Raw genomic sequence first — 16957 nt, 5'->3', positions numbered from 1 at the left:
AGTGGGCCACATTCAAAAGGAAATACAGAGAACAGGGTCAACATGTTCCAATCAAGAAAAAGGGTGGGACCAACAAATCCAGTGGACCCTGGATATCAAGGGATATAAAGCATTGGATCAGGAGAAAAAGGGAGGCTTATGACAGATTTTGCGGGTTCAAAACAGCAGAAGCCCTGGAGGCTCTTTTGTAAGCTATGGAAAGAAAGCAACCTTTAAACAATGATGTGAAAATGTTGAGTACTACTGATTCAGTGTAGGGTGCCTCTCTGAATCAAATACCATGGATAAATGTGATTGGCTGATTGACTGAACCACAGATTTAAAAAATGAAATGTTGTATACATTATATAAACCATGTACCTATGTAAAGATATTACACTCCAGGAAATGAAAGACACGTTTAGCTGTATCCCTTCAAGTGTGATTTTGTGATCTTGTCCATGGTTCGCTTGAAGGAGTGGCAGACTGAGAGCTCCTCATTGAGGCCGAGTGACAATGAGGCTCGTCTTTCATTTTTCATTAAGGAGCTTATGGACAGGTTGATTGGTGGGATTCCCCTCTGTCTGTGCCATTTACACGGCACCCCATTTTCAATTTTCATTTTCTCCTTGAAGATGTTGTAGCCTCCCAAATTGTTCTGAATCTTTCTTACCCTGTTGTTACTGCCCCAGTCACAGCACTAATAACCAAGTCACAACTGACATTGTTCATGAAGGTGACATACACGCACTGTCTTAGAAAATCTACACCACCACCTTGTCTGTGACACAAAAGCCTTTTTTTCTATAATGAGAATTGTAGGGGAGGCAATGGCTCAGTGGTATCATCACTGGACCAGCAATCCAGGCAGACGGCAACATTTGAATTCAATAAAAATCTGGAATTAAAAGTCTAATGATGAAACCATTGTGGATTGTTGTAAAAAGTCATCTGGTTCACTAATCTGCTGCCTTACCTTATCTGGCTTACATGTCACTCCAGACCCACAGCAATGCCGTTGCCTCTTAATTGCCCTATCAAGTGGCCACTCAGTTCAAGGGCTATTAAGGATGGGCAAGAAATGCTGACCCAGCCGGTGACCCATGAACGAGTGGAAAATGGAAGTACTCTAAATGTGGTCTAACAAATAGATACATTAGCCATCACTTACTTTGCTATTCAATGCAGTACATAATAAACTCAGAATACTATTTGCCCTTCAACTTTCTTTTTCCCCATTCCAAATCCTGCTGTAAACAAATCCTCATTTGTCCGATAGGAGAAAATGCAGTCGCCAATGAGAGGAAAGAATTCTGAAAACTAATTAAGGCTATTCGGATAACTGGCTTTTTCTTTGGGTTAAAGCATATCAAAATAAATAAATGAGAGCTCGCAAATTGTAATGTATTGCTCACAACAGTGCATGGGAAATTAATTTTTCTGCTCTGGCAATTCGGAGGCAGAACAGGGGGATTAAAAACCTTACTCCCCAGTGTAGAAAAGCAAGTGGTATCCTGTCAGGGCCTTCCCAATGACATTTTTTAGACGTAAATCTAAGGCAGTGTAGGAGTATCAATACACCACTGTTCAGTTTTTAATTTTACACTCCTTTAATCTTTAGGTTCCTTTCTTGAGAAATGTTGATTCGTCTCAAAAACTAATTCAAGCCTTAGTTATATGAAACAGTGACATCATATTTTTCCAAATCCTTTATCAGATGGAATGTGTACTTGTAACAATTACTAATGGCGCTTGGAAACTGCATTTGATGCATGAACATTCAGGCTAAAGAAGGTTCTCAATAGAATTTATTATCTGTTTCAAACAATGTGCTCTCTCTGGCATAGACTTGATATTAACACTGCAATGAAGTTATTGCAAAAAGCCCCTAGTCCCCACATTCTGGCGCCTGTTCGGGTACACTAAAGGAGAATTTAGAATGTTCAAATTACCTAAGATCATGTCTTTCGGAACATGGGAGAAAACTGGAGCACCTGGAGGAAACCCACACAGACACGGAGAAAACGTGCAAACTTGACACGGCCGGAATTGAACCAGGGATCCCTGGATTTGTGAGGCAGCAGTTTTAACCACTTGTGCCACTGTATCGCCCAATTGACCACAATCTCCAAGAAAGGTGGCAAGTTGAACTGTAATAACCTCAAGGCAGAGCATTACTCTCATTAGTTTGCAAAGTCCAAACTGTGTTACTCCTTAATCACCTCATCAAATGCAGAGGTCCTTCTAAGAGTTCCAGTGTGTCCTCCGACTCACAAGTGGTGTAACATTTTAATTTCAGGAAAACCACAAACCAGAATATCCCTTTCTACATGGCTTCCTTCAATCTCACAAAGCCTTTGACTCAGCAATTGCTTTAGAAGGTGCTGCAGCAATATTGATGCCCAGCATCATCCATTGCCAACAAGGCAATATGCAAATAACAGTATTCCACTATGTTCTGCTGCAGACCTCTTCCTTGTTAAACAAGGCATCACATAGGGAAAGGACATGTCTATCTTGCTTGCAGCAATGCTGAAACTTGCTACTGACAAGCTCCCCCAGATATGATAATAACTTATCACATTGATGATAAACTCTTCAATCTCAACCGCCTGAAGACCACAATGAAGATAGCAACCGCTTCTATGCTAAAGCTGCAGATGTTAGTGCTCACCCTGAAAAAGAACTTACAACAGATAGTTGACATTCACCAAAGTGTACAAGAGCATGAGACATGCCCTGAACACCAGCAAGACAAAGTCCTCTAATCTATGTGGCAGCCTCTGTCTTGTGAGACAACAGTGCTCAATTCTGTGTATTGTGGGGCTCAGGAGTCCCATTCTGGCATGGCAGTCTCTGCATAATTCTGTAAATAATTAATTCAGTAATACAGCTTTAAGCCCATCTGTATCAAATCTAATGCTTTCAGTTGAGAAGCATGAAAAGTTGGAAAATGTCCCTCACTTTCCACATCTTGGAACTGTCTATCCGAAAAAGCGAACATTGATGAATAGCTACACCATCAAATCCAAAATGCTGGTTCAGCCTCTGGTCGATCATATATAGTACTCGAGTTTAAGAATGATGTTTGTCAGACCCGACACCAAACTCAAAAGTCCATCGGTCAGTAATCCTCTCCTAACACTTCTCTACCATGCTGAAGCTTGAACAACATTATCAATGTTGACTTAGAAGGATCTTGCAACTCAAGGATGGGGACTAAAGAAAAAAAAAGTGAGCATCCTCCAAGATGCAGATATGCCGAGTAAAGTGGAGATGGATGGGGCATTTATTCAGGGTGCAATACTTAAAACTGCCCAAATAACTGTTCCACTACTTCAAGGATCTTGTTGACATGGGGGCTAAAGGAGATGTTCATAGACAGCCTCTATGAAGGTCTACCTTATTAATATCAACACATGGGAAACAAATGCCCAGTCATGACCAAAATGACGATTAATCATCAAAAATGGTGTAAAGACCTTTCAACAACAAGATTAGCCACTGAAAGAGAACAACGAGAGAAGCAGAAAAAGAGGGCAACTGTTCCACCTAACAATCTGCAGCAGCAGCTGACGTCCTCAGTTTCGGACAGCCTAATATAGGGATTGGATTTGTTTATTGTTACTTGTACCGAGGTACAGTGATGGCATATAAGCCATCAACAAACCCAGAGTAAACACTGACATTTCACTTCCACCTAGCAATTTGCAAAAAAATAATCATCCGCTGCACACGGTATTTCTGATAGTGGTGAGTCGTTTATTTTTCGGTCATTTCTCTCTCTTTTGGACAGCAGCCTGCCAGTCATACCTTTTGTTTCTTTATTTGTCCCATTGCCACTAACTTTAGCCTCGCGCCATCAACTTTGTCATTTATTCTCTCCTCCTTGACCCTTCATCCCATCACAAACCTTGGGCGCGATTCTCCCAAAATGGGAGAAATCGTAAGGCTGGCGTCAAACCCGGGCGGGTTTGACGCCAGCGCGCCCCTTCCCGACCGGGAACCGATTCTGGTCCCCGGTTGGGGCTAGCAGCCCGACGCCGCAAGCTCCGGCATCACGGGCTTAACGAATTTCGTTAAGCCCGCTTGCCGGAGTTAGCGCCAGCTGACGGTCATATGACGTCAGCCGCGCATGCGCGGATTGGAAGACTCCAACCCGCGCATGCGCGGATGACGTCATCGCGTATTTGCGCAAAACCCGCGCATGCGCGGGCTGGGATGCCCCTCAGCCGCCCCGCGAATGGATACTGCGGGGCGGCGGAAGGACAAATAGTGCGCGGGCATCGGGCCCGCGATCAGTGGGCACCGATCGCGGGCCCATGGCACCCTTGGCACGGCCGTGGTACTGCCGTGCCAATCGGTGCCATGGTTATAAAAAGCGAGTTGTTCCCGCCGTTTTTACGAACGGCCAGACCAGGTCTGTTTGCCGTTCGTAAAAACAGCGTAAAGGGCTGGGATTTCGGCCCATCGAACAGCTGTGAATCGCTGCCGGCCGTAAAAAAACGGCGGCAACGATTCGTGTCGGGAGTTGGGGGGGGGGGGGGGGGGGGGGGGAATAATAGCGGGAGGGTGGGAAAAATGTCGGGAAGGCCCTCCCGCTATTCTCCGACCCGTCATGGGGGTCGGAGAATTTCACCCCTTATCTTTTATTCTTTTTGTCACCTGCTCAAACCTATTACATTTCTGATGAAAGGTCCCTGACCTGAAACATTATCTCAATTTCTCTCCACATATGCTGCCTGACATGCTGAGTATTTTCCGCATTTTCTGTTTTAGATTTACAGCAGCCACAGTATTGTGCTTTTGAATTTGTGATTTATATCCTTTAGTTATCATATGTTCACACATAATCACACATGAAAGAAGGGAACAATGCAAGAGAATTTTTTTTTTCAAAAACATACAAATAAAGTTTATTTACCAAAAACACACATTTGAGGCAATTTCACAAACTCCACACAAATGACAAAAAGATAACAAGAACATTCAAATTACACAAAAAAAAGTAATTGGCATGAAAATGTGACCTACTCACAGTAAAACCATAAGGCTTTTCTCAAACATAGCAAATGATCAAGTGAAATGGGGAACTGAATAAGTGACAGCAGACAAATTTAATGCTTTTCAACATTGCCCTGACTGCTTTTGTACTTCTGCTGTTATAAATGATGGAATTACATTACAAGTCACTCCTCCTCTAATTGCAAGAGCACATATGTCAGCTTTAAGTGATCATAGGTTCCTCATTTTATGATAGGTGGTTGTCATTTTATAACTTTCCCGTTTTCTGAATTGCTCTTACATTATCCTGTTCCATGAACAGTTAATTTCATCCCAACCCCCCTTGAGCAGAATACTTCATATTCTAGGATATTACAACACAGGGGATCAATCATTAATTTTGTCTGTCTTTGTTTCACTGCAGTCCTCATGTATAACTGCATTTAAACAACTTTCAAAATCAAAACAGTAATCAGCAGAATATAAAATTATTTTTAATGTTAATTGGTAAGTTATTGTTGAGCACATTACAAAGCCTATGTGAAGATGATTAAATAATACAGTTTAACACTTGATGCATCCATCTTTAACCCATCAATGGCTCTTATGGAGTCAGATGTATAATGATATATTTAGTGTAAAAATATATTTGCTGTAAAGTTGACATTTTGTAATTAGACATGCTTCCAATTATAGTTGATGTATCAGAGGGAAAATATTGAATTGAGACAATAGGAAAATCATGAGAATACTCAACAGGTCTGGTAGCAACTGTGGAAATGGAAACAGAGCTAAATGTTTCAGATCAATAACCTTGCATCAGAACTAGAAAACGTTCTCTCTCTACAGATGCTGCCAGGCTTACTTAGTATTTCCAGCATTTTCAGTTTTTATTTCAGATTTCCAGAATCCGCAACATTTTGCTTTTTACTTCTTCCATGAGAGTGAGGTTAGTGGACAGGTTTAATCCCTCAATTCTCTTTCTACCATCAGTGGTCACTTACAGTGTAGCAGTGGCACGTCACGTTTGCACTCTCTACTCTGAGAATGCTACATGGAAGAAACAAATCATGATGAAAATTTATTTTGAACACAAACATTAAGTAGAAATTGCAAAAACACCCACTACATAATTTCCTTTCACAGAATATCACAGTGAAATTAATAGCAAAGTAAAGCAGTGAAAATATAATTATGTATTAATGCCATATTGAAGGCATTGGTTTCAGCTGACGTATAGACTGGTGTCACTGAAAGGGTTATAATTTGGGCAATGTTTGCAGAGTTACAAAAATCACTCATTTATGACCGCTCTGTTGCCTTTCTAAATGTAGATAATTATAAAGTCTCATGCATGTTTGCACAAGGCAAGCTGGCATTTTTGGAAAACTACCAACACAAGCACAATGTTTTTTAAACAGAAGCGATGTCATTACAACAAGAAACGGCATAGATCAATAAATAAATTTCCCACAATCTGTCAAATCAAATCAATGTAATTTAGTAAATCAGACTAGCATAAAAGGGGTGAAACTAGTACTAAACACTGAAAAGGAATTAGTAAAAGACTTGAGTAAAAAGCCCACCTTGCTATCAAAATATTTTTGAAAAAACGATTTATAAAAGTTCATCTTTGACACTACAGGGTCAAGAATACAATTACTCAGATGAACTTTCCACATTACTTATATGAATTCAACATAAACAGATCAAAAAATGTTATTTTAAATCATTTTCTGTCATTACAGTATAGAGTCAATAATTTTACATGGAAAAAAAGTGCTGGAATTGGATAGTTGAAGCTTACTACATAATTGATCAATCAAAACTATTGAATTGCTGTTCACTTTATTAATGAAAGCAAAATTAGACTCCAAATGAAACATCAAATGTGCACACATGCATTTTGTATATAATAAAACGATCCTCTTATCATCAGATTACAATTACGTAAAAAGCTGATCCAGTTTAGTCCTGGTTCTCAAGTTTTAAATTGTTGCCGTAAAAAATGTTTTTGCCACACCACAAAAAACAAAATGGCCTCAAGTTACATCAACGAAATTTGGCAACCAACAGGAAAACACCATCATAAAACTATTAATGATGTTTAGTATTAGATCTATAGTTAAAGCTTTTCTGTGCAACATATTCAAATGTGAGTTAACTAATACATGTTAGAGATATGAGAGATGAGAATTTACAGGAACATTGACAAGACAAAGGGTTAGTGGCACTCAACCCTTATATTTCCAGCATATCTGGTAGGTATCAGGATGATCAAAGCATGTGCTTCGCTCTTCAGAGTGGGAGAACTAATTCAACTCTGATTATTTGAATCCTAAAGAAATCTTTCCTCCAAAATAGTTTATGTTTTACTCAGTATCAAATTATTGCCAAATGTATGTGCGTGTAGTGAAGAATTCCTATGGTTCTAATCAAAAGTGTTTCTACAATTGATTATGGATCTATTTATGCTACTCTAGAGCAAGATATAGTTTATGGTGTGCAATAAGTATTTTCAAATTCAAAATCAATTTCTGCTGCATCGGCTGAAACAGATTTTGGGGGCACAACTATTTTTTTTTACTCATTATGTTCATTATCATGACAGACTTCAAAGAAACAGTATTAATGCTGGTCGTTTCAATTCAGTCCGTTTACTCTCTCTCAAATTAGTCCGGTTCCAACTGCAATCTAATGGCAATTGGTTAAACGCATGACAAATTTGATGTTTATGTTGAACATTAGAATTCACAAACATGGTTTGATTTTTCACTTATCTGTTCAAGTGCAAAAAGATATCTAATCGGTTAAAGAGTTTTTCTAGATATTTGCCAATAAAAACAAACAGCACAAAGTAATTCTAATATAAAGTGCAATGTGACAAAAGAAAATAATTTACTCTTCTGGTAAACTCCTAATGGAATGAGATTTTTAAACAGAGTAGAAATAGGCTTATTGAATAAACTTGGAAGTTACTTCAAGGGTCAAGAGACAAATAGCTTGACTCCTTTTGTTCAGTAATTAAATTGTTTTTGGTTTGTTAACCTGAAGCCTCAAACTATAACTGCTCCCTTAACCAGACAAATAAAAAATGTATTGAAATGTTTTCATTAAGGTGACAATTTTTACACTGAAGTAAATTTCACATTTGACTTTACCTTATCATAAGGCTACTTTTCAAGTTTTCCTATGTTGCAAGGCATTGTGTTCATTTAATGTTACAAAATAGCAACTGTACAAAATTAAGTCAGTGAAACAAATACTGTTTATTTACAATATTGGAATAGAAACCCAAACTAATTTCTGATGTATGATCCAAAAAAGGACAAAAGAGATAAAAATAGGATTTCTTTCAAAAATCTTGCACCAAGTCCACGATATAAGAACATAGTAAAGTACATGGATAGAAAAGACTCTGCTGGTCCCATTTCATGCGGTCAATCCCAAGAATCAGGAAAATTAAATCCCCCTTGCATTTTATTCTCCATGCTTAGTAAAAGTAGAGGCAACATGAATATGGTCCCTGGTTTCGACACATCCAATCAGTAGGCTAAGCCAATAACTTTCAACCAACTTTGCTGGTCATAATTCATAACAAACAACCTTATTCATGCATTGCTTAGACCATGCTCAATATTTCGTTTTTAAAAAGTAATTTTAAATGTCAACCATATTTGCTTACAGGTTCCAGTGGCATCAGCCTGAACCTTACATGACAACCTGTTCTCAACACAATCTCCACAATATACATTGACAGTTAAATGAGGATGCTTCAATAGTGTTTGCTAAAGTGCCTACACTTTTCAGCTTGTTCGAAAATCGCAAATTAAAATTATCCAGTCATGATTTTGAATGTTCTTTCACTCTTGCTCGATTAATTTGTACATTTTAAAAGTGAAAAGTAAAGTTTAGGAAGTATTTTTTGCTTACACTTTCATTTTTGAGAAAATTCTACTTCCAAATATGTTTTGTTTTCAAAAATGAATTTTCTTAAATGAATACTCTTAGATTGTATATCCTTCCTCGTTGAACCATTCCAATAAATTAATATTAAGAGTCCACAAGCAGCTTCAAAGAGAAAAACAGTTACCTTTTTCTCTATGCTATGGTAAGTTTTAGTTTCTGTTATTGATGTAGTACTTCAATATTTGGGGCATACTGACCACGTTAAATATCAATATATATCCTTCTTCCTAAAAATATATTTTACCAACTGGGAACCTCAAAGCAAGGATAGCACTTGGTATAAGGAACTCATTCCCACTCTACAACAGGTAGTTTTAAATTTGATTTTACAACCACAATAAATTAAATTCAAAAGGTTTGCAAAGTGTTTATGTAACTGATACAGCTCAGCTGTGATGAAGTAAATAACTTTCACTGCCTAATGAAAACTTGTTATCTTACAGAAAGTGAAGACTTATCACTCATATATTGTACAATGACATCACATTGATTCTGTTCAAAATATTAAGTTGCAGCTACAATAAATCTGGCATGTATGTAGCACCAATAATGATGATTCCTGGATCATGCATCAAATTAACTTGGGAATAACCTATTCTTTCACCATGTGCTCCACTAGTACATGAATCAGGTAGAATCATGGCAATTATAGGAGTGCAGCATTTCAGCTCATCACTCATGCATTGGTGCTCATTGTAATGTACAACCAAAGAAATTAGGAAGAGGATATCAGTTTGATGATTTTAATGCCACAACATCCAAAAATGATTCAAGTGGTTATATTTTCAAAAATAATATTTGAAGTAACTTTTTATTTTACGTTAGTTTTAAACCGTTGGATGCTCATAAACTTGAGAGCTTTAAAAATAAGTCTCAAAAATTTAAATTTGAATTGTTTAAAACCAAAATGAAAGCAGCTTCTACGACCTGGTCAATTTTATAGTTCCACGAACAATAAACAAAAATAATTTAAGGTAGTTTCTGACTTACTTTCCTCCAAAAGGAGCCAACATATACGATCATGAAATCGTAAGTGGGGATGTTCGCTGATGGCTGCACAATGATCAGCACCATTCATGACTTCAGATATTAAAGCAGTTCATGTCCAAAAGCAGCAAGACCTGGACAATATCCAGGCTTGGGCTGACAAATGACAAGTAACATTCACACCACACAAGTGCCAGGCAATGTCCATCTCCAACAAGAGAGGATCTAACAATTGCTGCTTGACATCCACTGTCATTATCATCGCTGAATCCCCCACTATCAACATCCATTGTCCAGAAATTGAATTGGATAGTCATATAAGTATTGTGGCTGCCAGAGCAGGTCAAAGGCTAGGAATCCTGCAGCGAGTAACTCACCTCCTGACCATCCCCTAAAGCCAGTCCACCACCATGGAATGCTCTCTACTTGCCTGGACATATGCAGCTCCAACATTGAAGAAGCTCAACACCATCAAGGACAAAGCAGCCTGCTGATTGTTAACCTTTCCACAAACATCACCCCTCCACCACCAACAAACAGTGGCAGTGTCCCATCTATAAGGTGCACTGCAGGAACAAATCAAGGTTCCTTAGGCAGCACCGTACAAACTCATGACCACTACTATCTAGAAGAATAAGAGCAGCAGATACCTGGGAACACTAGCACCTGCAGGATCCGCGCCAAGTCACTCACCATCCTAATTTGGAAATATATTGTCTTTCCTTGGCTGTGGCTGAGTCAAAATCCTGGAATTTCCTCCCTAACAGCACTGCGTATGTACGTAACCCCAGGGACTGCAGCAGTTCAAGCAGCAGCTCGCCACCACCTTCTGAAGGGCAACTGGGCAATAAATGCTGGCCTAGCCAGCAATGCACACATCCCGTAAAATACATTTTTGAAAATGTCCAAAATGACATGAGTGATCAATTCACATGCTTCCTTCAATGCCAAGTGATCTACCGATTAAGTATCGTAGCAAATGTCAGGGTTAAACCAACTTTCTAATTAGCCAACAAATGTTGTGGGCAGCCCCAGATTTTTATCACACATACTCTGTGGATGAACATTAGCCAACTAAGAAGTAATTTGCATTTATATAGTGCTTTGCATGACCTTGCAGCCACAAAGCCAGGCAGTCTTGCAATACATACAAGATTGCAACAGGATCTTGTCCCGGTGGGCCGATGAATGGCAGATTGAGTTTAATTTGGGTAAACGTGAGGAGATGCATTTTGGTAGATCAAATCAGGGCAGGACCTACTCAGTTAATGGTAGGGAGTTGGGGAGAGTTACAGAGCAAAGAGATCTAGGCGTACAGGTTCATAGCTTCTTGAATGTGGAGTCGCAGGTGGACAGGGTGGTGAAGAAGGCCTTCAGCATGCTCGGTTTTATTGGTCAGAACCATCGAATACAGGAGTTGGGATGTCTTGTTGAAGTTGTACAAGACATTGGTAAGACCACACATGGAATGCTGTGTTCAGTTCTCGTCACCCTATTATAGGGAGGAGATTGTTAAACTAGAAAGAGTGCAGAAGAGATTTACGAGGATGATACCAGGACTTGATGGTCGGAGTTATAAGGAGGTTGGATAGACTAGGACCTTTTTTCCCCTGGAGCATAGGAGGCTGAGGAGTGATCTTATAGAGGTCTATAAAATAATGAGCATAGATAAGGTAGATAGTCAACATATTTTCCCAAACGTAGAGATGTCTCAAACTAGAGGGTTTAAGGTGAGAGGGGAGAGAGACAAAAGAGACCAGAGGGGAAATTTCTTCACAGAGGGTGGTGAACATCTGGATCAGATGAGGCAGTGGTAGAGGCAGCTACAATTAAAATAGCAGTTACATGGGCAGGGTGGGTATAGAGGGATACGGGCCAAATGTGGGAAGTGAGAGTGGCTTAGTGATAGAAACTGGGCGACATGGACAAGCTGGGCCGAAGGGCCTGTTTCCATGCCGTAAACATCGACCACTCCAAGGACATGCTAAAGCTCTTCAGAGCCGAGCATTTATGACGTATATTTGCTGCTGTAAAGCAAGGAAAAGCGACAGCCAACTTCTGCACAGTGAAGTATCGTAAACTACAATGAGATAAATGACCAGATAATCTGTTTTAGTGATGTTGGTTGAGGGATAATTGTTGGCTAGTGCATGGGAGAACTCCACTGCTCCTTGAATGTCCAGAGCGGGTAGACAGGTTTTTTCTTCTCTTTACCAAATGACAACACCTGTTACACTGAGGTTTACATAGAATTTACAGTGCAGGAGGCCATTCGGCCCATCGAGTCTGCACCGGCTCCTGGAAAGAGCACCTTACCCAAGGTCAACACCTCCACCCTATCCCCATAACCCAGTAATCCCACCCAACACTAAGGGCAATTTAACATGGCCAATCCACCTAACCTGCACATCTTTGGACTGTGGGAGGAAACCGGAGGAAACCCACGCACACACGGGGAGGATGTGCAGACTCCGCACAGACAGCGACCAATCCGGAATCAAACCTGGGACCCTGGAGCTGTGAAGCAATTGTGCTAACCACAATGCTACCGTGCTGCCCAGGTGTCGGCCCATATTATGTGTTCAGGTGTTTAGAATGGAGGTTCAACCTACAGCCATCTGATTCAGAGGCAACAACAATGCTACCACTGAGGCAAGACTGAATAGATTAACTTTAGCCAAACCTTTGCACTTCAAAACACTGCACCATTTATAAAAATGTACATTTCTGATGAGGATTCATATGGAAGGTTTCCTGGACTACACACTTAAATGCCCAGCTATAACACATTAGACTTCTCTCAGTTGTCTCTCAACAGGAAGGTAATGATTGAAGGACAGGCATTGAGAGGAGAAATTCCCGACTGAGTTTTATCAAACTACTCTAGTATGCTGTCTAATGGATGTTCAACAGAAGTGCAGTGGAAGTCTAACACTGTTAGGTTAGCTTACGTCAGTTAGCCATACTCCCATTTTTGTCATCAACAAACTTTGATTTGCTGTCCCAAACCAGAGTTTTGAATACTTTGTTGAGAGAAACGGGAGATATCAAGAAAAGAGTGAGATAAACATAGAGAGAAAGGTAGAAAATAAATCATTAAGCAAGCCCTTATGAGACACCACTTTTATATACCTGCAGGCAGAAAAATAAACATGAACCACAATTTGTTTTCTATCCTATATCTATACTGCCACACTCTTAAACCATGCCTTATTTTTATTCATAAACTTTCCAAATTCCACATCAGCAAACTCCTTTCAAAAATTTCACACATCATCCACATATTTATCAAGATATTCCATTATTGCATTCTTTAGTATGACCCACAGAAGGTTACACACAACCAATGTTAAGTTGACTGGTCTGTAGCCACCTGGCTTCTCCCTTTTGGAACAGAGGCATTACATTGGCAAACCTCTAAGTCCTCTCTCACAACTTCCAGATCTAAGAATGCTACAAAGAAAATTGGAGAATTTTAAAATGACTTTCGTGAAATCACCTGAGGTCAGGTTTTCAGCAAGTTATCATAGCTAAATGAGACATTACCCATTTATATTTTACATTGTAGTAAATTATGCTGTATTTAAGAGCTCATATGCATTTCATGATGAACACTTAGAGTACCCAATTCATTTTGTCCAATTAAGGGACAATTTAGCGTGACCAATCCACCTGCCCCACACATCTTTGGGTTGTGGGGGCGAAACCCACACAAACACGGGGAGAATGTGCAAACTCCACACGGACAGTGACCCAGAGCCAGAATCGAGCCTGGGACCTCGGCGCCATGAGGCAGCAATGACTTTTTTCACACTCTTGTCAAATGCATACCGATATCCCACTAGTCAGTCCCAGAGGACATACCAGCTTTGTCCAGCAGGGAAGAACACAAGCAATGCAGACAGATGACTAGTTTCCATTTAGTCCTCCCCACAAGAGCCATGATTGAAATTAAAACTACGGGCAATATAATATTAAAACTTGTTGGTGTATGCTGTTCCAACATGATGCACTAATGGGCCACCACCTCAAATATTTCTTAGATAACTTCCCAGATGCCTAATTGATAATGCTGCTACTGTCCTCATGCATGGCAATGAAATTATAGTACACACACTCGTAATAATTGCAACTGATAAACTTCGAGAAAAGGGAAATTGATTGAACATCACTGGTAAATTGTAACTTCAAAACATTGATCTGGAGTCAATAAGGGCTCAGTAGGTAAACATAGGTGGGGTCAGTAAGACATAGACAAGAAGGGTCATAGCTTTTACTTTTGGTCTGTGCTAAGTTAGCTATTCTCACCTGGGCTAACACTTGAGGTACTATAATGGTGCTCAGCTTTCTAAAAGCAGAGAAGGTAGGAGGATAAAAAGGAAGTGTGGACTACCACCCTTTTATCCAGTCACTCCGTGTGAAAATGTAAGTGAAGACGGAGTCTGGCTCAGATCAAATCGCCTCCCAGACTCAGTCAATTCTCACACAAAGAATAGCCTGATCGCAGCAAAAGGCAGTGAGATACAAAGTGGTCGACATCACAACTGGCTATGGAACAGCACCAAAGAAAAGATTCAGGAGAATAGAAAAATCACAGGAATAAAAATAAAATAATTAGTGAGAATATTACAATTGAATTTGGTGGAGGAATTATCTAAGAGTTTTAATGAATGGGGGAACAAAAAAAATAAAAAAATCAAGAGGTGGAATGCCCGTCACCTTACTGCCATCGTGGCATTCTGCCTGCAATGGATATATTAACGGATGGCCCGTCTGTCCAGCGGCTAACTGTGCCACTTCCTCTGGCCTTGGTGGGGATGGGCTTCTAATCAGGTGTGGAGGCCCATGCAAGGGTCCGTGGTGACATTGCTTTGCTGTCACAAGCTCAACTTGTCCCTCGTCAGAGCCCGTCTGACTGGTCCTAGCAACACCCAGCTCCACTTAACAGATTCCGAAGGGTGCACCCATCACTATATTTCTCGGTCAAATGCAGTCCCACCAATGTCCAACACGCTCCTGGTGGCCCTGCTGAGACTGAAGAGCTGCTGGCCCTCCAATTGGCTGGCAATTCTTGAAGGCAGGTCCATGACTTTCTGACAAAACCCAGGCCTTTGAATCAATAATTAGGGTGACAAATGTTAAGGAGTATAGAGAGATACAGAAAATAGAGAAAACATGCAATTTAATGTTAAGAAATGAATCTGTTGTAATATTAAGTCTTGGTTAAATATTCTAATGCTAATGTAATTTAATTCCTGATAATATTGAAACCTGTAAGCAAATTATTGTTTTCTCACTGGCAAGATTAAGCATTCAAAACATGGTTGTACTTGAAGAGAATCCAAAACGACTTCAAACTTCCCTCTGGCTTGGCTAGTTGGAACACAAATTAGCAAGCGAGACCACTAAAATAACAGCATCTTTCACAGAGCAATTTGATATTTTACCTCTTTCGCTGAGGTTTGTTTGATGAAATTCTGTCAACAATGAAGAACAGCACAGTTACATTTACTGGAATGTTGTTCTTGATTGGTGTCAATGATCCAAAATAGAGAAGTGAGAGAGATAAATTTAATATTGTACTTCCTTGTTGAACTGGCCTCTTACCAGCTTGTGGAACTGAACGCACAATCAACCGATAACCTAAGAAACCCTCAGAACAATGGATTCATACTGGGTCCTCCCTTTTAAAAAATGAGTATTGCTGAAAAAATGAGATGTTGTTGAAGCTTTTCATCTTGCACTCGTCAGCACAGATGCAAGAATACCTAACTTCAAAGCGAACAACAATTTGTGCTGCATGAGAAAAGAGAGCGGATTGGTCAAAGCTTTGGCATTGAGAATGCACCTGGGAACTATTGTCCACCGCACTTTTGTTTAATTTTTTAAAAAGCACAATGCCGGGACATGGTCCTATTGTCTGCAGAGGACAGGTACGATTACACGTGGCTTCCAGCAACCATAAATGATGCAAATTGAGAACCCAAATCATAATCTTATATTGGTATTTGGTGTAATTCTTCGCACATTTACCAAATGCAGTCCAATTGTAGAATCTAATGTTAGTCATTATGTTTTGAGCTTTGCAGCTTCAACAAATATCTCCTTTTTCAGTAATACTCAAGTTCTGTCTTTTAGAACAGTTCTTTTCACAATGAAAATATAAAGTTACATAATTTTTCTTTTGGTTAGCCATACTTTTTTCCTCAATTTTGATTATCCCTTCTTTGCCTGCCACTGATGTCATATGAAGTTCCCAAAATGCTGTTTCTTTCACCCAGAAACCCCATGGAAGGTAGGTTGGGGTGAAGCAGAGGTGAAAGGTGTTTGCTAAAGGCTTTGTTCAACAGGTTTGGCTTGGGCATGGATTTTATAGATGGGTAAAATTTGGAAATGCTTGAAGTTTGGATTGCATACAAACCTGCCATTTTGAAGGAGGTTGGAAGAGAGCAAGGCCTTAAGCTGGAAGGCTGGACTTGGGATGAGTCTTTGGAGAGGTTGAGGGAGACAGATGCTGGGCATTGCATGTGCCGATGGGTTGGAGAGCTATGCTGGCTGCTGGAGGTGTTGACTGTTGCTGCTCTCATTACAGCCTGATGCTGACGACGCTTCTCCTGTGCTCTAGTTTCTAAATGAACAAAACACAAATACTACAAAATTAATGAACAGAAAATATAAATTCTACATGCAACTTCTACGTGAAACAATTAAGTACAATCCAGCTTTGACATCCAGACTCGAAACATTAGTTTGGTTCTCTCTCCACAGATGTTGTCAGACCCGCTGAGATTGTCCAGCATTTTCTGTTCCTGTTTCAGATTCCAGTATTCACAGTAATTTGCTTCTATATGCAAACTAGGTTACCATTTACCTCACCTTTTCGTGTATACATTGCTTTCTACAATTGGTTCGCTCCAGAAATTTGCTTAAGGCACCAAAGCAAAAATGTACTCAAACCTGCTTCTAAATGTTTCTAAATTCTCATGTCATTGCATCAGATAGATGGAGGGTAACAAAT

General features: G+C 39.8%; 1 protein-coding gene across 9 annotated transcripts in view; it reads right to left on the bottom strand.

The window, feature by feature from the left end:
• Nucleotides 1-16957, bottom strand: part of agbl5 (ATP/GTP binding protein-like 5) — a 159389-nt gene that overhangs the window by 65103 nt on the left and 77329 nt on the right. For 5 of the 9 annotated variants that reach the window (XR_005460999.1, XM_038800111.1, XM_038800112.1 and 2 more), the window contains exon 12: nt 16361-16567. Coding sequence is in view for 8 of the 9 variants with exons in the window: in XM_038800111.1 (XP_038656039.1) it covers nt 16361-16567 (207 nt within the window). In the remaining variant the exon portion in view is untranslated. The other 4 variants (XM_038800116.1, XM_038800118.1, XM_038800115.1 and 1 more) reach the window with 4 other exon arrangements.

Source organism: Scyliorhinus canicula, chromosome 6 (genome assembly GCF_902713615.1).
Source record: "Scyliorhinus canicula chromosome 6, sScyCan1.1, whole genome shotgun sequence".
NCBI classification, from domain to species: domain Eukaryota; kingdom Metazoa; phylum Chordata; class Chondrichthyes; order Carcharhiniformes; family Scyliorhinidae; genus Scyliorhinus; species Scyliorhinus canicula.
The sequence above is the reverse complement of the archived record's forward strand: the minus strand, read 5'-3'. Positions and strand labels throughout refer to the sequence as shown.